At 37.5% G+C, this 20,158-nt stretch overlaps 1 protein-coding gene across 1 annotated transcript in view; it reads right to left on the bottom strand.

Moving 5' to 3' along the window:
* The window catches only part of LOC141442509 (lysyl oxidase homolog 2-like), a 35,496-nt gene extending 26,950 nt beyond the window's left edge, over positions 1-8,546 (bottom strand). Inside the window, exons 1-3 of the mRNA XM_074107530.1 lie at positions 8,169-8,546; positions 3,970-4,110; positions 2,860-3,101 (exon numbers count right to left, since the gene is read on the bottom strand). Coding sequence (XP_073963631.1) covers positions 2,860-3,101; positions 3,970-4,110; positions 8,169-8,343 — 558 coding nt within the window. The 5' untranslated portion in view covers positions 8,344-8,546. The remainder of the gene's footprint in view (positions 1-2,859; positions 3,102-3,969; positions 4,111-8,168) is intronic.
* Positions 8,547-20,158: the final 11,612 nt, after the last annotated feature.

The following is a 20,158-nucleotide window of genomic DNA, read 5'->3' as shown; positions in this document are numbered from 1 at the left end:
TTCGTCCCGCGGAAATGATTTCTGTCCTACCACCAGCAACGAGATTAATATATTTGTCACCGTACTGGATAATTAACCATTCAGTACTTATCTACAAAGCGTATTAAGATTAAGGGGCTGTTTCACCATCCATTCATTAGTGTTAACTGACGGTTAAATGTGATGCCGTCTCTATTTATTTTGTTCGAATAGACGGAGACGGCATCACATTTAACCGTCAGTTAACACTAATCAATGGACGGTGAAACAGGCCCTTAGTTTTATTGAATGGTTATTTTTCAGTATCCTTAGTTTCAATGGAATATAATAATTTAATACTCCAACCCCCTGTTTCACCATCCATTGATTAAATTTATTTGACGGATAAATGTGATGCCGTCTCTGTTTGTTTTGTTCGAATAGACGGCACCACATTTACCCGTCAAATAAAATTAATCCATGGTTTGTGAAACAGCCCCTATATAAGTCAAAGAAAATAAATTTTTATTTTTGATTTAAAAAAAATACTGACGCTTGAATCGAAACGGTTGAATACGTCACTACTTTGAAAAAATCTCGTATCTAAAATCATTATGTCAACAAAATTGAACCTTGACGTACTTAATGTCCATAAGGTCCACTCGGAAAAATGATCTACTTTGAGATACGAGTTTTTTTAAAGTAGTGACGATATTCGACCGTTTCGAGTCACGCCTCAGTATTTATTTTATATTTTTATTAAATATAATGACCCGGATAACTCACGTCTTAAATCGAGTTTAGCTCGACATGTTTCGTCTTGTTTTTTATATTTGCCAAAAAAACCGTGCCACATTTTTGGAAAATAAAATAAATCGAATACCTCTCAAACCAGAGTTCAACAAGAGAACAGCCTTAGCAATTTTCATTATAGTTCTAACATCATTATTATTGTTTTGTTATATTATAGGTAATCAAGAGATATTAAAAAAATATCAAATATCATGTCTTATATAATAATACAAAAGTAATATAACTTACTTCTTAGAATATGACTGACTAAAGGAATATTAAGAAACATATTATCCTTGCTCAAGAAAGTCTAATGGAATGTTTCGCAGAAAACGTAACGTAATTCCCTGGCCTGTTCATAGATCTTTATTATTCTGGTAATACATTGAACCCTATTCTGCCCACATATTCGCTGCCAATATATTAAATGTGCGATCCTCTGAGTTTTTTGAAATTCATGTGTAGGTAAAATTACATTTGAAATTTACCACGAAGTTCACGGTGAAGGAGAACATTGTGAGGTAACCTGTATAAACCTGCGAAGCAATTCAATGGTGTGTGTGAAGTTCCCAATCCGCACTGGTCCCGCGTGGGAACTACGGCCCAAGTCGATTCTAAGAAGCCCTACCCAGCAGTGGGACTTAATGTTAGCTCTGATCTTGCAGATACTTTACATTGTCTTTCTTTACATATTCACAGTTATGATACTTAAAAATAACTATTTAAATTCAAAGGTTTTTCTAACTAGCTGACTGTTCCTGTAAAGTCAACCAATCCACATTAAAATATCCGTAGGGAGTCCTAATGTCGGTAAATTATTGCCACATTTGTTGAGTTAATCCAATCCAATCTAAAACTTTGGTTTGCATGATTTTAAGATAACTTGCGTTATTAAACGAAGCATACTCGTAAATGTTAATCAGGCATCGTATAAGTAGTTTTAATTGGTGTAGAATACAAACAAACGAACATACAAAATCGTCTTACAAGGGCACCCATGGGGTGGCAAAACTATACGCCAGTGATTGTACTTACTTAGTGTACAAAAACATATTTTTATAACCTAACAAACGAACTAAACAAAACTTATCAATCGCTTAAAGGGCCGGCAACGCGCCTGTGATACCCCTCGTGTTGAGATGTCTATGGGCGAGGTGATTGCTTCCCATCAAGTAACCCGTATACTCGTTTTCCTCCTCTTGCATAAAGAAAACTACAAGTTTTCCGATACTGGGTTAAAAGCTTCTCAGCACGTTGAGTGCAAAACCAGGTCTATAACACCTTGTCTAGGTCTCGCTTACAGTGCGACTAAGAAAAGTATAGACTTCTTTGCCGTGCGAAAGGCATAACTTTAATTTGGTTCAGTGTAGGAAAGAGATGAATATATATCTAAGATGTGTTATTAAAACAGAGTCCAGTGGTGTGCCTACCTTAATACCAGACTTTTTAGACCTGGTACCGCAAAGAAGAAATTAAATTTCATCACAGTGCGAAGCTAGGTCGAATGCATCTAGTAACCCGCGCACCCTGTACCGCACCCGTGCAGCTAGCTTTGCGCCCCTACTGTTGGATCGTATTCTAGAGGAACGCACGCGTGCCGTAAAAAATACCAGATATAACGTTATTTAATAAAAGGTATTAAGAAGAAAAATTGTGTCGGATGCTATGAAAAACTCAGAACCTTTTTAACAAGTCGCCTTGTGACAGAAAAGTAGAAAAAGTTATAACTAAATGTGTTGAATGTAAAAAAAAAACTTCTGTTTGCAAGGGTTCAATGAAATACATTAAAGTTTTTCATCTTCTATCATGTTTTCTCTTACCATAAAACTTAATTACAAGTATCGTTTTTTTTTTCATCTTAAATATGCACAAAACTTCCCTTATTCGGTTCCCGTATTCAGACCCTGTATTTTATTATAGTTGTAAATTTAAAACAAAACAAGCTCTTGCCTGTAGGCTCATGTCATTAAATCATCATTTTTAATATTCATTATTCATTAATATTTTTACATGACGCCAAAAAAAGGATGTAAGTTCCTTAAACGTTAGATACAGGGTTTAATAAGCCATGTACCGCCACGATTACAGTTTTACATTCAAAAAGCATACCTCCACCCTCCCCTCTCGATTATTCTTCCCTCCAGCCAGCCGCAAACTAGCACCATTATCCAAAGCACTTAGTAGTGAACTCTTAGCCGGTTTCATCACAGTGAGTGGGTTGACTCCATACTGACATATGGCACCTGCAGCTTCCGAGGCTTCGCAGTCGGAGGTACCCCAGCCACTGAAGATGCACTGGGATAAGGATGTCTCAGTTCCTTCACAGACAACGTCATCCATCCAGAATTTTCCTGGAGAATTATATAATAATAAATAATAATATCACGGGACAATTCACACCAATTGACGTGGTAGTAGTAGTAGTGAAATGGTTGTAAGTCATGTTGGAACGGGAACTGTCATTGTTAGAGTGGCTAGGAAGAACTGGATGCAAAAGGCACAAGACCAAATGGAATGGTGCGCATTAGACCTACACCTACACTCAACATTGCGTAGACAGCTTTAGGTTATGGAGCTCTGTGTCAGTTTTCCGGATCCCTCAGGGTAGATATCTCTTTGGATTCAATCCCCATTTAATTCCCTTTCTCAAACATAAAGTATGCGTGCAAATATGCGTGTTATAGCACACACTAAAACTTACTATCGCCGCGGAGTTAAAGTAGCAGATTAATCTAAAACTGGATCTCTCAAGTAATGAAACATGTCGCCGGCAATTTAGCGATGATTTTTTTGTCGCTAAAGCATTCACCAACGCAGAAAAGTGGTACGTTTTGTAATCAGCGTTGAAACTGTGAACCCCCTACCATCGCCATCACATTTACCACTATACTTACCACGGTTGTACTACTCGATACCTGTATATGGAAGAGCGGTGCCCCTTAGCACAGGTATTTCATTTACTTAAAAAGGGGACACCAGCACATTGTAAAATTAGTACTAACTAAGTGAACGAATAGGAAATCATTTTTCATAAATCACTTTCATTTTCATCATCAACTCCTTTCTGACACAAGTTACCGGGAAGCCGGCAAAATATCACCCGTATCTCGTCAGCATTCTTTCGTTAGTCTTCCTGAACGTCATTCTATGGATAACTGAGGAATAGAATTCCCTGCTCGAACCTTGTTCTTTAGTATAATCTGGACGCTTCTGACTTACTAGTAGCTTCCCCGTATTTTGAACCATGGGTCGCGACACCACTTCTGTTAAAGGTACTGCAAACCACCTGGGCCGCTGCATTGTCCCAGGAGTCGTCGCAGACCGCCCCCCATCGGCCTCCGTGGAAGATGTAGACGTTACCTGATAGTAGGGAAGTGATAGTGAAACAGAACTGGATAACTCACGTCTTAAATCGAGCGGAGAGAGTGGCGGTGGTGGCACGCAGTGCGTATTTTGCAGCAGCTGCCGTGGCGTGTTCTCCAGGAGGAAGGGCTACGAAACATGTCGAGCTAAACTCGATTTAAAACGTGACTTGTCCGGTTTTTGTTCACTATAAGTGAGTCTCGCGATATGTTCAGAAGAGATTAAGAGCTTCTTAAAAATGTGGTTTTGATAAAGTAGTTAATTGATACCGAAATAGCTTGATTTTCCGTACAATATTCTTGTCGGTTCTACTTTGCATTGTTCTCTAGATATCTTTCTTTTTGACGACCGGATGGCTAAGTGGTTAAAGAACCTGACTATGAAGCTTGAGTCCTGGGTTCGAATCCGGCCGGGGGCAGATATTTGTAGTGAATAACACGAATGTTTTTCTTTCCGGTTGGATGTTTAAATATGTATTTAGTATGTATTTATCTATAATAAGTATGTTTCCGTTGCCTAGTATCCATAGTACAAGCTTTGCTTTAGTTTGGGACTAGGTCAATTGGTGTCAAGTGTCCCATGAATTATTTATTCATCATCATCATCCATCTCAGCCTATATACGTCCCACTGCTGGGCACAGGCCTCTTCTCAGAACAAGAGGGTTGGGCCATAGTTCCCACGCGGGCCCAGTGCGGATTGGGAACTTCACACGCACCATTGAATTGCTTTAGCAGGTTTGTGCAGGTTTCCTCACGATGTTTTCCTTCACCGCAAAAGCTCGTGGTGAATTTCAAATTTTAACTCCGCACATGAATTTCGAAAAACTCAGAGGTGCGAGCCGGGGTTTGAACCCACGACCCTCTGCTTGAGAGGCCGATAGGTCAAACACTAGGCCACCACGGCTTTTTATTTATTATTTATTTATTATCTTGGAAAAACTTAACAGATTTCAAGTCGTTCTCATTAGTGCCTCCATCTACCAATTAAAAAAGTATTTATTGCCGTGCATTGGGTCGATTCTTGAGTAGCTCTAGCGCTTCTTACCCATACCATAGAGCCACAATTCACATACATTAAAATAATTAGCTCCGCTTAAAATTGCCAAGTTTTGTTTCTACCAGTTGTTTTGTTAGTAAATTAGAATAAAACCTTCGTATGTAAACAAGCTAAGTTTACGGGCTGAACGTAACATAATTAGACACGCACGAAACAAACGTTATAAATCAATGGAGCCAAAATTTCCCTCACGTATTCGTTGTAGACTAAGATCCCGCAATCGTATCACCAATCAAAGAAAATATTTTTCTAATAGAGAGAGAGAGACAGACCTTTATTACACATAATTCGATACACAGAAAAATATATTAGGAGAAAAGAGTAAATAAAATGAAAAGCGAATAGTATAAATTGGGCCCCATTCAGAATAATATTGCGACAAGCCGCAGCACTGTTTTTCAGTGGGACCCATTTGAAACTAATCATATAAAAACATACACTTACATTGAAATTTAATCTGTATGAAAAAAATGATAAATAAATGCAGAACAAAAGTAGCTCAGTTATGTGAGTAGAATTGAATCTTGGATTTAAGGCCCCATGGTCAGCGACATCCTGTGTATTGTGACGACAAAATCGCCAGCAGAAAGTAGTTGCCAATGAAATTCACAATCTGGAAACATATACGGCAATACTTGATTAGTTTAACCATTTTCGATCAATTAAACCTTAAAACTCGTAAGTAAGTACGGCAGGCAGGTGGTAAGACCTTGTGCAAGGTCCGCCCGGATGTCTACCACCATCTTGCTCGCTAATCTTGCCGTGAAGCAGCAGGTATCCCATCTTAGGCCTTTAGGTTGGCAACGCATCTGGTGTTGCAGGTGTCTAGGGGCGGTGGTGATCTTTTACCATCAGGAGACCCACTTACTCGTTTGCCATCTAGTCGAATAAAAAAAAGGCCAGGATTTGATTTGGCTATTGTAGTGAATTGGATTGGACACACGCTTCGAGGGTCGAATGATCACCTGCCAAGCCGGGGTCTCTGTTGGCAATCTACTGGCAGAAGACGGCCAGGACGTCCTCGGACCACGTGGAGGCAATCAGTTGAGAAGGAGGCTGGCTCAATTGGTTTCGGCTGGGAAGAGCTGGAAGAAAGCCGCGCAAGATCGAGCCAAATGAAAACTCTTTCTACGAGCCCTATGTCCCTAGTGAGGGATAACAGGATCACATCATCATCATCATCATCATTGTAGTGAATTATATTGACAATTTTAGGTAGTAGTAATAATTATAAGAGAAATACGCCCATTACTTACCAAAATGATGGGCAATAAGTGGCAGGTAAGCGGAAGGTTGGAAAAAAGAAAATGTCATGGCTTTGCAATAAGTATTAAAGAATAGACCGGCATCAAGAATGAAACAACTTTTCAAATTAGCTTTGGACAAGGACACAGTTCGGAAACTGAGTGTCATCCTTCTATAATAAATGGATTCGAAAAAGAAGAATGTAAGAATTTAATGTATATTTTTTACTAATTATTTCCAGTTGACTGTGCCTGTAAGTTATTCAAACTACATTCATACATACAAATATACAAACAAATATTACAAGTCAATGAAAGCTTGAGAAATCATGGAAATTCACAATATCATTCTCTCTTTGCTTTGTGATTTGGCTCGGTTACTAAAGATATTTTCATACATTTAAAATGATGACGTATCATCTTAATTACCTAAATGATACCCAATACTTAACTTAGTTATAGTTTCATTAGAGTTTCGTTCAAAAAAACTCATCCGAAATAGTTCACCAATTTGATACAAACTAACACATAAACACGCACGCGCGCACAAACACACCCACACACACGCGCGTTACGTGCGTTAGGCTTATAGTCTCCTTTTTAGGGATCCAGAGCCAAAATGGCAAAAAAGTTTCGACATGTCTGACTGTCCGTCTGTCTGTCCGTCCGCGGCTTTGCTCAAGGACTATCAATGCTAGAAAGCTGTAATTTTGCATGGATTTATATGAAAACTATGCCGACAAAATGGTACAATAAAAAATAAAATAAAATTTTTTTTAGGTTACCTCCCGTTCCCTTACGTAGACGTAAAGTGGCGGTGATTTTTTTTCTCATCCAAACCTTTAGTGTGGGGTATCGTTGATTCAGTGATTTGTTTGGCGAAATACTCAACTTTACTTTACTTTGTGTACAACTTTATTTTGTGTACTTACTTATAATATGTATTTTCGAAATTAGCGAATAAAACGTTTTCTATTTCTATTTTTTTTTTATTTAAAGTGCAAATTTTCATTAAAATCAGGCGTCCTCCCCCCTCTAAAATCTAAACCGGTGGGTGGAAAAATTTGAAAAAATTCAAATGTGTGAAAGTAAATATATCAAACTTAAAAGAAAAACTATAACAGTTAAGTTTACTTGAAAATTATTAGTAGTTTAAGAGTAAATACAATACGAAATCCTTAGAAAAACGTTACTTAATTTTTTCGTAATGGCTACGGAACTCTATTTTGGGCGTGTCCGACACGCTCTTGGCCGGTTTTTTTTTTCTTCAAGGGTTAACAATACTAGCTTGTCAGTTTTCACCGAGGAGAATAAACTTTGTGTCTAGAAAGAGATTTATTATTTATCTCCTTCTCTAGAAAATCTCCTTGTTTTTTTTTTGGCAATCCTTCACATTGATGTGATTAGATATGGTCAAGAACTTTAATTCATGAGCCACGATGGAACCTTTTCACAGGAAAACTCATTACGATTGTCCTTGTTAATTTTTGCGATGTCACTATGACGTTTACTGTGAAATGGTTCCATGGTGGCTGATGAATTGAAGTCCTTGACCATCCCAGTCCATTATTATATGAATACGTACCTAGTATATGAGTATGAATAAAAATATTTTTAAATCAAATTTTCAACAATCAACGAATACTGCTGAATGGGGTGTAGAATTTTATGACTAGATCTCACACTACCGCATAACCAAACCGTTGATCAGGGCTCCAACTTTTTACCAGAAGGTCAGATTAAAAAGGTTTACCTTCGAATCTGTTCGGACCACCGACCAATCGCACCCGATCCTCAAGAGGCGTGTATTTATTCAACAGTCTTTGAACAAACGACGCCCGCGCTGCCCTTTCCATTTCATCCACATCTCTACTGAACACTTGCACTATAATTAACAGTACTGACGAAAATTTCACTCTTAAACCCATTTTGTCTGCAATGCAGCATTCATTTATTTCGAATTGTAGTTCGATTTTTTGTGCCGTTGCTGTTTGTTTTATTTTGGCCAGTATTATTTTTTTGGATTTGGAACCTTTTGTTGAATTCACGCTTCTGGTGACGTATTTAATAATGACCGTTATTTCAAAGTTTCAATCGGACGACTATCCTGAAACTGGACGAGTACTGAACTAATTCTATTGCGCCTGGAATGTCTGGCCGCATAATTGTGATCTTAATTGTATCTACGACGAGCTAGTTCAATGTTAAATATTATGATTTCCTGATGAATTGATTTTATTGTTTAAGGGGCAGGGTTGTTGAGTAATTTTTTTAATGTTGGAGGGGTCAAGGCTGTCAAAACATGCAGATCATTGTGTTCTAATGTCAACAACCATCCATTCTTATTCACGTTTGAATGAGTCAAGAAAAGAATGTCTTTGTGTTTAACCGACAAATAAAAACATTTATACAAGCAAGTTAAAAGACACAACAGAAGACAAGCAAGTGAGACGGATCCGGATAATTTAGCTTGATACGTGAATTGTCCGGATTTGTTTCAGTGTTTCATCATTTCATGAAATATGAGTGAATCTCACGCTAATTTCATGTTCAATCAAATTATGTCCAATCATCTTTCCCAGCAAATGTAAACTATGCATTTGCCCATTGTACGTTTTCTTTGTTTTTTGCATCATTAAGTACTAGATTTAGTTTTAACTTAATTATTGGTAAAGTTTAGTGCGTATCTACTTATTGTTGTTAAAATTATCGGAATATGATTACAGAGTACCTGTAGCATAATATGTTTTTGTATGATTCTATCTCTGTTGGTTCTCCAATAAAGTAAAATAAAATAAAAATACTCGTAGCCAAGTGTTCCCTTGAATTTTGACTCTACATTTTAACTTAATTCTAGGAGTCTATACTAAGTACTAACAAACATTTTATAACAAACCCACGTATCTGAACAGGTAAGCGGATTAATAGACAGAAGAATTAAGCTACTTAAAAGGGTTTGCCAATTACTGAGTCATCATCATCATCATCATCATATCTCGGCCTATATACAAGTGCTAAAAACTTAAAAGGAAGATTCGTCAACAACTGTAGAAAACACGTTGTTAAAAAATAATTGATTTTGATTTTTATTTTGTTGATATACCTGCGTCCCACTGCGGGGCACAGTCTTTCTCTCAAAATGAGAGGGTTTGGGCCGTAAATTCTACGGAGGCAAACGCAGAGGCCTTGCTTGAGAGACAAACCATAAGTCCACCACGGCTTATAGTAACTGACAATGGATCTATAAAAACCTGCACGTGGTAGGGCCTTGTACAAGGTCCGCCCGGATTGCTACCACCATCTTGCTCGCTAATCCTGCCGTGAAGCAGCAGTGCTTGCACTGTTGTGTTTCGGCGTGGAGAGTAAGACAGCCGGTGAAATTACTGGCACTTGAGGTATCCCATCTTAGGCCACTAGGTTGGCAACGCATCTGCAATACCAGGGGTATTGCAGATGTTTATGGGCGGTGGTGATCTTTTACCATCAGGAGACCCACTTGCTCGTTTGCCAATCAGTCGAATAAAATAAAACTATACAGATGAATTTTCGGTGCTATATAGAACTACCTTCATACACCTTTCGAACCCAGCCGATACGATTGTGCGGGTTAATTACATTTGAATTTGAATTTGACATGGTTTGTACATATGGTTCACTGTCGTAACTCTGACATTTGAATTTGAACTTGACATGGATTGTACATAAAGTCCACTGTCGTAACTCTTTTCATACTGGGCTGGGTTCGAAAGCGATACCAAATTTCAAGTTTCTAGGGCAACTGAAAGTAGTTGGGTACCCAATATACAGCGTGTATTGTTGATATAGCCTCAAACTATAAGCAGTCGTAGATTTAAGTGTTGTGAATCAATATTAAAACAAATTATTAATTTTGAATTATATACCAGAGCGTATTTTTTTTTTGAGAAGCAATGTAATGCGTACAACAATTTGATATGAGAGAGAAGCGTTCTGTGACAGCTATCACGTCAGCAAACAAAATAAAAGTAGTATATAGTGCTAATTTATTTTATAAGGAAAATATAAGTATTTGTTTTACTAAATCATAAAAAAGTGTGTGTTTCACTAATTACCCTTAAAGTTTATGGTTGTATCAAAAATACACGATACAGATTTTGACTATCCGGAATTTGTATGGAAACACTTTTTTTTTATTTTCTAATGACTGTATCTTTCGATTGCGTTGTTGACTTACAAAATTTGATTTTTTCGTTGCTTCAAGGGGTGGCAGACTTGAGTGTGTTTTTATATTAATTTAAGCTTGATATCTCCACGCGTTCGTGAGAAAAAAGTCTTGATAGACGGACTGACAACAAAGGGTCCCGTTCTTGCCGACTCAGTTACGAAAGCCAAAAAAAATAGTCATAATTTTAATAGCCATATTTTTTCGTCCGCCGCGATCGTACATTTTTCAGAAAATTTGAAAGGGTCTGCTGTAGAACTTTATAGGTTAGGTTAGGTACATTTATTTCATAACAATTATGAACAATCAATAGAATTCCGAGGGAAAAAGAGTTATGACAAACAACAATTACATAGCGGCCGATATGGATCTAAAATATTACAAGAAACCACAATGTTTTAGACTATCGCGGTAATTTTTTTTTTTGTGATTTGTCTCGTGATCACGGCGCATGAAACTGCGTAGAAATAGCGAACTTGTCTCAAATCAAGGTACGTGGAACAAAACCCGAATATAAATCATAAAATTACAATAAATCACTATCGTACTATCCCTTAACAGTCATACGTTTCGCTTTAAATAGACTGCTCATAATTACTGACCTAGATATGGCCGCCAGCCATATGGAATTGTTAGCTCAGCTCCGAGACTGGCGTTGCGGCTGAACAGGATAGCGAAAAGCAGATTGGTTCGGAATGGAATTGTTAAGCATGTGGATTGCACAATATGGGCAGTGTAATTAGCACACGAAAATTTTCACAATGAGCTAGAGTACTATACTCTGTTTGAATGACGCGAAAAAACGAACATTAAAGAAGTATATATATTTTATCCGATGCACTTGTTTATAATTTGCTCTTAGTACAAACTTTCAAAGTATGGGCTGTCAGTGGTCACTCGAGACAATAATTACAATAAAACTCGTCGGGTCATGTTTTATAATGACGTTGGGAGATACATGCGAGAGGTATTCCATAGTAAAAGTCAAAGTCAAAATATTATCTTTATTCAATTTAGGCTATAACAAGAACTTATGAATGTCAAAAAAAAACTACCACTGGTTCGGAAAAACCTCTGTTGAGATGAATCCGGCAAGAAACTCAACGAGGTATATTTTTTTAAACAGATTTTCAATATTATTAAATGATATCTAAACATTACAAGTATTTAACACAACTTTATTTTTAACACAGTAGGTTCGCTATTTGAAGGTATTGCTAATGCGGATCGGAATTATTTCCAAATATCCCTGTCCATGATATAATCATTAACTTTATAATACGCCTTAGATATTTATGTCTTCTTGACAATAGATCTGAATTTTGTATCCGTTTCATTTGTAATATTTTTTGGAATTTTATTATAAAAACGTATGAAAGTAGTAAGTTTTCCGCATACCGTTGGAACAGAGTAAAACACTATCCTTAAGTTTGTGGCTATTAAAAATACACGCTGTATGTTAAACGGTTATATTGTGAAGTTTTTTTTAAAGTAAGATTATTATTTAATTTTTCTCGATCATTACATACTTGTCTTAACCCACGGCTTCGCTCGCGTATCATTTAATACTTACTAATTTTATAAATGCGAAAGTAACTCTGCTTGTCTGTCTGTTACCATTTCACGCTTAAACCGCTAAATTGATTTACTTAGATAAAATTTGGTATGGGATAGTGTGAGGCCCAGGGAAAGACGTAGGATATTGTTATTTCAGAAATTGTATTGTATAAAAAATATGTCGTAGCCTCATTACACTGGCAATGGTTAACGCATTCACTGCTATCTGACTTCCACAGGTGCCACCGACGCACATGTGCGTTCAAAATATATGAATAATTATGACAGCGGCACTGGGCGAAGTTCCGAAAACGCATTTAAGCGTCGGTAGCAAAAATATAAAAAATATTCTTTAACGTTCACTGATATTTGGTGAAAAAAAACAACTTTTCCAATTCCCACTTACAACTTTACCCTAAGTAGGCAAAGTTACCTTATTGTGACGTCACAGCGTTTATATCCTATTACAACAAAGTCAAGCAATTTGGAGATAATGTGCGTGTGTGCGTGGCAAGGTAAATTGTGCGCTGTAAATCATTCCCCCTGTAGAGGTTGCGGCGACATGCGTTTAAGGATGTATGTAGTTTGCTAGATGCTCCATCAAGTTGCAAACATACAATAAAAATTACGATAAAAACGTGAGTTATTAGTTTCGTCGAGCAGTTGGGCCTTGTAGCAGCTGCGTGGTGTGTTGTGTGCTTCTAGAGGAAGGACATCGAATTATTCTGAAACATGTCAAGCTGAGTTCGATTAAAGACGTAAGTTATCAGTTTTATTTTACTATCCTAACAACACATTAAAAGTCATAACTAGCAGTTACTTACTTTGCGATTTTAATGTTCCTTCCTAACTTACTCGTAGCTGTGCTCGTAGGTACTATTATTATATGTATGACGGACTATGTAAAGGAGTTTAAGTTAAATTTAAACTGAAGACGATCAAAGCAAACGCGAAAAATTCAAATTTAGAAATTTATAATTAAATGAAAACGATAAAAGATGTGCCTGCCGTTGTTTGATTAATTTAATATCGGCCCGTTTCTTTTAATCTCTAATTAAGAAGTTGGATGGAATTAATGTACCTAATTCGGCACACCTGGCCATAGTTAGGGTTCCTTAAGTATAAAAAAACGAACATAATATGGGATCATTTGTGTGTCTGTCTTTCTCTTTATCTCTCCGTCCGTCACTAAATTCTTCGAATTTAATAGACCGATCAAGTTGTAATTTAATTGTGTAAATAATTAAAGAGGTATAGTGTAGTGCTAATAAATAAACCACGTGTGGCGACCGCGAACCGGAAGACGAAGTGTTGACAGGCCTCCCACTAGGTGGACTGACGACATCATGAGAATTGCGGGTAACCGGTGGATGCAAGTGGCGAGTTGTCTTTCCTTGTGGCGTTTTAAGGGGGCGGCCTTTGTTCAGCAGTGGAAGTCTTCTGGCTGATGATGATGAATAAATGAACTGATTTCATTTGCAAAAAAGTTATGTTTGTTTGTATATAGGAAATAATCGTGCGTACGTATGTATATAGTTATGTTTGTGAGTGTGTGTTTGTATTTTAATAAGAAACAACACAAGCTGAGATATGAGGTGCATAGGAGAAATTTGTGTCTGTATCGTTGTCCAGCGGTGGTGTAGCGGTATAGCACACGGCACGGAATGCTGAGGACCTGGGTTCGATTCCCAGCGCTGGTCTTATTTGTCTGGTTTGTCTGTGCATCTATATTTCAGTTTGTATTTTCGATATAGGTTTTACGGGATGACCGTAAAAGTAACAAAAAATTTAGATTTGAAGTAAAAAATACAAAAATTCTTATTCCAAAAAACTAATCTTAAATCTTTCCCGTTAAACGCCTAAATAAATTAGATTATAATAGCTGGATCTTGAGGATATCCAAAAGAGGTTACTTCTTATCCCGATATTCGACCAGGATTGAAAATGACACATCCAGTACTTCTAGTATCACCATCAAACCAAGATAGTGACGTAGTTGAATGGTCGCATAGGCCCTTAGTGTCACGCAAAATGGGGTGTAGGGTTCATTGCCGGCACAGACTAATGGGGGGCGGTCTCACCCCTTACGGTGTCAATTTAGGAGTATGGAGTTTAAAGTTAATTAGTATTCTTACATGATCTTGATTGGTTTTTCTAAGTCTAATCTTTTCACATAAAGCTGACTAGTGTACTTTTTTTTAGAGATAGACAAACGAGCACGACGACTTCTTCAAAACAATTTTGGAAGGAAAGATCGAGGGGAAGAGAGGAAGAGGTCGACCTAGGCGCAGCTACGTCGATTAGATAAGGGAGAAAGAGGTCAAGAGGATGGCTCAAAGGAGGGATGTGCGGAAGATACGCCACCGACAAGAGTAGGTATAACTCTTAAGTTAAGAGAGAGAGAGAGAGAGAGAGAGAGAGAGAAAGAAACGAGCAAGCGGGTCATCTGATGGAAAATGATGGCCCCACCTATGAATACCAATAACTCAAGGAGAGTCACTGGTCTGTTGCCGGCATTCAAAAGAAGTACGTATAAACCCTTTCACAATTTACTGACGGAAGTTGATCCGGCAATTTCAATTTTTATGCATATAGTGATTGCTTTTCATCGCAAGGCCCTCCCGTTCGTTTTCTCCTTCATCATCATCTTTTCTGGTCTACCACGTCCGTCTGCTTTGCACAGAGCTCTTTAAAATGGGACGGATTAAACAAATTGGGAACTTCAAACATACGTTTGAATTACTTCGGAAGTTTTACAGGATTAAGGTCAAAGCAAGTTAACGGTGGATGCAGTGCAGGCCGCTTCTGACCGAAGCAAGTAGGCTATGGGGGAAGCTTATGTCCAGCAGTGGTTGTGTTCCCACTAGTTCCATTGACAGTACTATTATAGAACTCTATTATAGTACTGTCAATGGAACTAGCTGGAACACACCTAACAGTGAACCTCTCGGGTTTGGTATGATGATGATGCAATCAAAATGATGAACCGCATTCATCCATAATTTACGGCGATTTAGCGATCACATGCATTGATTTGGAAATTCAACCTTATTTTTTTAGTACCTAATAAGTTACAATATTCATTGTAATTGTTGAAAATAAATATCCTTTGCTAGGTATGTTTTTTTTTTTATACGACTGGATGGCAAACGAGCAAGTGGGTCTCCTGATGGTAAGAGATCACCACCGCCCATAAACATCTGCAAACCAGGGGAATTGCAGATGCGTTGCCAACCTAGAGGCCTAAGATGGGATACCTCAAGTGCCAGTAATTTCACCGGCTGTCTTACTCTCCACGCCGAAACACAACTGTGCAAGCACTGCTGCTTCACGGCAGGATTAGCGAGCAAGATGGTGGTAGCAATCCGGGCGGACCTTGCACAAGGTCCTACCACCTGCAAATATATAGTATGTATTCGATAGCTGTTTTTGATTCTGTGGTAGTATGCTGCAATAAACGGGGCCTTATTAGGGGTTAAGTTTAAAGCCAGAGACGAAACACCGAATTTGACACCTATTCCCGAATTCAGTTGCTCTTGAAGTTTCTCTATTTAAATCAGCTTTGACTTCGTCCAGTAGTTGCGGGTAATTAGCAATAGTCTAACAAAGGTTACTCGGGTGACTATAAAAGTTAGCAAACTGTGAAAGCGATTTGTTTAAATTATAACCTGAGGTTTTTCTGACACTCGTGATCGCAATCAAAAAAGATGGTTTGGATTTGATAAATTCAAGGATTTTAAACATTTTAAGTCCTTATCTATCATTCTCAGGGGTCCGACAAAAGTGCGGATGACGTAAAAATTACGTAATCTTGCACACAAGATGATGTTTTTATTTATAAACTTCCGTGTGACATGTAGTAACAAAGTAACATTAATTAAGTAACAAAATAATCGTAAATAAATCATTGGAATTCAGTGAATAAAATAAATTTCATATCGTTTAATAAAGAGGTTGATAAATATTTATGAAAATCAAAAATAATATTTGAAATCATCTTATAAGTGGTTTGACGTCATCGCCACTTTTTGTCCGACCCCTGATCTTTGTAATACAAACTAGACTAGTGTATTTCAATATTTACTTAAGACAGCAATTGACGTTGTTTTGTTTACATTTAGTTAAATACCTATGCAAATCAAATATACCTACTCCACTTTTGTATTTTATTTGTAGGAATCTATTTACTTTTCACTATGTACCAAAATTTTTACTTATTTTGCAAAAGTGTTGTTAGCTTGGAACATCAAAGCGAAAGCCGTAACGCTGGAATTTCCAATCTAACCTCGATCTGCCTAAGGCATTCCTGTAAAACTTAGGAAATTCAGCGTAGGTACTGATGAAAACACTGGATGAAGCCTATATGGTCTCAGAAATTGTGTAGCTTCGCCTTAAAATAAATGCGGTACTTATTCGACCGTTTTTTATTTAGTTTATCATAAATCATAGCTTATTAATGGGTTATCGGGAAGAAAACGATTTTTAAGCTACTTTTAGACCGACACTAATCTGTCCGCGGCATTTTTCAAACAATTGTAAGTAAACATGTTTTTTTCTGTAATTTAAACGGTGTACATGAATACATGCCATCCTACGTAAGTTCAGCCTATTAAACCGTGAAGTATCTTGTAAATACGATTTTTTAGTAACGCCAGAGACAATTTTGGTAACAAATGATTTATTCAGTAAATAGGCCGCAATGGGCACTTTTACACGTCATTTTTTAAACTACCAGCGCTTTCGGAAAATACCATCATTGCCAAGAAGAATGCGCGCGCAAGAAACTTGGCAGAAAGTCATTTTTTTCATAATAATATAATTACAAATAAAATACTTAAAAACTATATTATACAATTAAAGAAAAAAAAATACAAAAAATAATAATAAGTAATAAATAACGCAGGAGACGCCCAAAGTGTCGGTAAAATAGTTGATTGGCCCTTCTACCAGAGCTGTGTTGTGCTGTAGGTAAATAAAGCGTTTCTATTGGTTCATGAAAAACACATCCCTCACAACACATCCGCGCACATCTCTGGTGGAAACGCTAAACGCAGCCTTCGGATTTCAGCATTGCGGTCTGCGGTGTGGAAAGCAAGGAGAAACTGCCATATTTTTCTTCCCAAAAAGACGTCATGAAGGGTTGCTGCTGCTCCTCAACTGATGACCACAGCCAATTTGTAAAGACTTTTACTTTTTAGGGTTCCGCACCCAAAGTGTAAAAACGGGACCCTATTACTAACACTCCGCTGTCTGTCCATCTGTCAGCAGGCTATATCTCATGAACCGTGATTGATAGGCAGTTGAAAAATTCACAGATTAATTACGTATTTATTATATTTTACTGGTCTGTTGCCGCCCTTGAAAGGATGCATAAAACCTTTCCTTGTAAGTTCCGATGTCATAAAATTGTCTGGAAATACTTGATGGAAGTTGATTCCACAATTTCACTTTTGGTGGCAGGAAGTGCCGAAGGTAGACCGCCATTTTGTATGTAGGTATACAGAGAGTGGGACCCTATAATAACTAGTTTTTTATATATATCTATTACATTGTAAAGTTTATTCGAAGAAGCAAGGTAAAGGAACATTTTTCAGTGTTTGTAGCGTGACTGGTCTCGTCAATTGGTTTCTAGTATTATAATATTTTTTATTTCTAGGTAACTGTAAAATTGGAAGTCAACTAACCAATATGTAGTTTGAATGTTTAAAACTGATTAATACATACAATACCTTTAGTTAGTTACACACCGTAAAAGGCCACTCAAAAGTTTAGATTGCCGTACTGAGAGTAGCACTTTTTGTATTAAGATAAGATAAGATAAAGTTTATTACAGAAAATGGGTACATACAAGATGGTACATAATACATGTTATTCACTGTGCGCCAAATTCGGCTTGGGTAAGCATGCAAACAATAAAACCACTTGTGTCATTTTTGTTTTCAACAAGCGATATTTCGACCAACATAGGATCAGAGTGCTCTGGTAATCATCATCATCATCATCCCAGCCTATATACGTCCCACTGCTGGGCACAGGCCTCCTCTCAGAACCAGAGGGCTTTGGCCATAGTTCCCACGCGGGCCCAGTGCGGATTGGGAACTTTGCACGCACCATTGAATCACTTCGCAGGTTTGTGCAGGTTTCCTCACGATGTTTTCCTTCACCGCAAAGCTCGTGGTAAATTTCAAATGTAATTCCGCACATGAATTTCGAAAAACTCAGAGGTGCGAGCCGGGGTTCGAACCCACGACCCTCTGCTTGAGAGGCGATAGGTCAAACCACTAGGCCACCACGGCTTTACTAGGCCACCACGGCTTTGGTAATACATAAAGCTTAATTTTAGTGTTAGTGACGCAAACCAGTCAGTAGATGAATGCAACATTGTCATTACACATTTGATAATACTATTTAATTCGTATGAAAAAGGAAAAGTACGAAATTTGTTCAGCGACTTTTATAAATAATTAATTCTGTAGTAATTATTTTTAAAAATCGTTGATTGAATATCGTTCAGTTTGACGAGTACAATCTATGTTTTAATCATTTATTTTGCTCCTGTTAAAATGCCGGGGCGGTATAAAGGCCGTAGCAACTTAAAACCTACTTTTTCATACCCGTACCACTACCATGAGTGTAAACTTTACAGTGATCGTACTCGATAGCGACGGCGTAAATTATTTGTATGGAGAATCGTACAGCGCCTCTACAAATAATTTACGCCGTCGCTATCGAGTACGGTCACTGTAAACTCATGGTAGTGGTACCGAACTTTTTCGAATTGATTACGGAATGTTCCGTCGCTGCCCTTGCGCACATGAATGAGCGAGGATTCCTAGCCAAAGTTCCATGGACCCAGCGGAACTAAAAGTAAATCGACGTGACCATCTGAAATGTCTGTCAAACTCCACGGATTCAGATGGAATAAATGTAAGATGTGGTATTCCAGTTAATCTTAAACAAAGCTTAAGTACGGTCGGTTCCCTAAATTATGTATCCACTTTTTCATGTTAGTTGCACAGAAAAGTGGATACTTATGTTAGGCCACGGACTACTTTGTACTTCTGATTCTCTTGTTACCCGTTTATTTCGTGTGTTCTATGTTCCATAAACAATATGCTTATACCTACATACAAAGATATAGAGCTTGACTTAACTAAGATCACGCGTGCCTCACTCAGATAAATCAGTTCATCATGACTAGTAAGACAGCAAATCTTATAATAACCGCCTGAGTCTAACGAGGATTTAGTTCCGTTAGAATCAGGCGGTTATTGAAAAGATTTGCTGTCTTACTAGTCATAATGAACTGATATAGTTGAGTGAGACACGCGTCATCTTAGCTGAGACAAGCTCTACCAACACTTTAATAGATACTTACTACCTTACATCAAAGCAATCAGGTTCAATTAATGTTTTGGCTCTCACGGTTTTGCAAGCTTTTATTTAACTTGCAATGTATGTAGGTATGCTATGCATGTATGTATGTAAGTATGTGCAGGTCAAATCTTACAAATTAAATTTGATACACTTCCAGTGGTCGGATTGACTTGAAATATGGCATACTTATGATAAACAAAACAGTCAACAAAAAAACTTGTAATGAAAATGAAATTTTTAACAGAATATATTATATTGTGTGTAGTACTTAATTTTGAGATCTACGACATTTAACTTCTGCTGTTTACATGACTCTTGCAATCACGAATCTTCATTTATTTTCATCTAAAGTTCGCTTATTTCCCCGAAATGTATTAAAACTTTGAATAGGACCGAACGGCGTTGAGAAATCTATAAAGCGAATAAAGAATCTCACTTTTCAATAAAAACTAAAGCAGCCCTGTTCGGGCGGGCAATATCGCTAAATTGGCCGGGGAACTTTTTGGTCGCCTGAACACTACCTTTGGTAGAGTGGTGCGAAAGACAGTGGGCAAACTAATGTCAAATCAAATATATATACCAATGTCGTACTAAATGCCTAATTATGA

Source organism: Choristoneura fumiferana, chromosome 25 (genome assembly GCF_025370935.1).
Source record: "Choristoneura fumiferana chromosome 25, NRCan_CFum_1, whole genome shotgun sequence".
Lineage (NCBI taxonomy): Eukaryota > Metazoa > Arthropoda > Insecta > Lepidoptera > Tortricidae > Choristoneura > Choristoneura fumiferana.
Note: the sequence above shows the minus strand (reverse complement) of the source record. Positions and strands in the feature narration are given on the sequence as shown.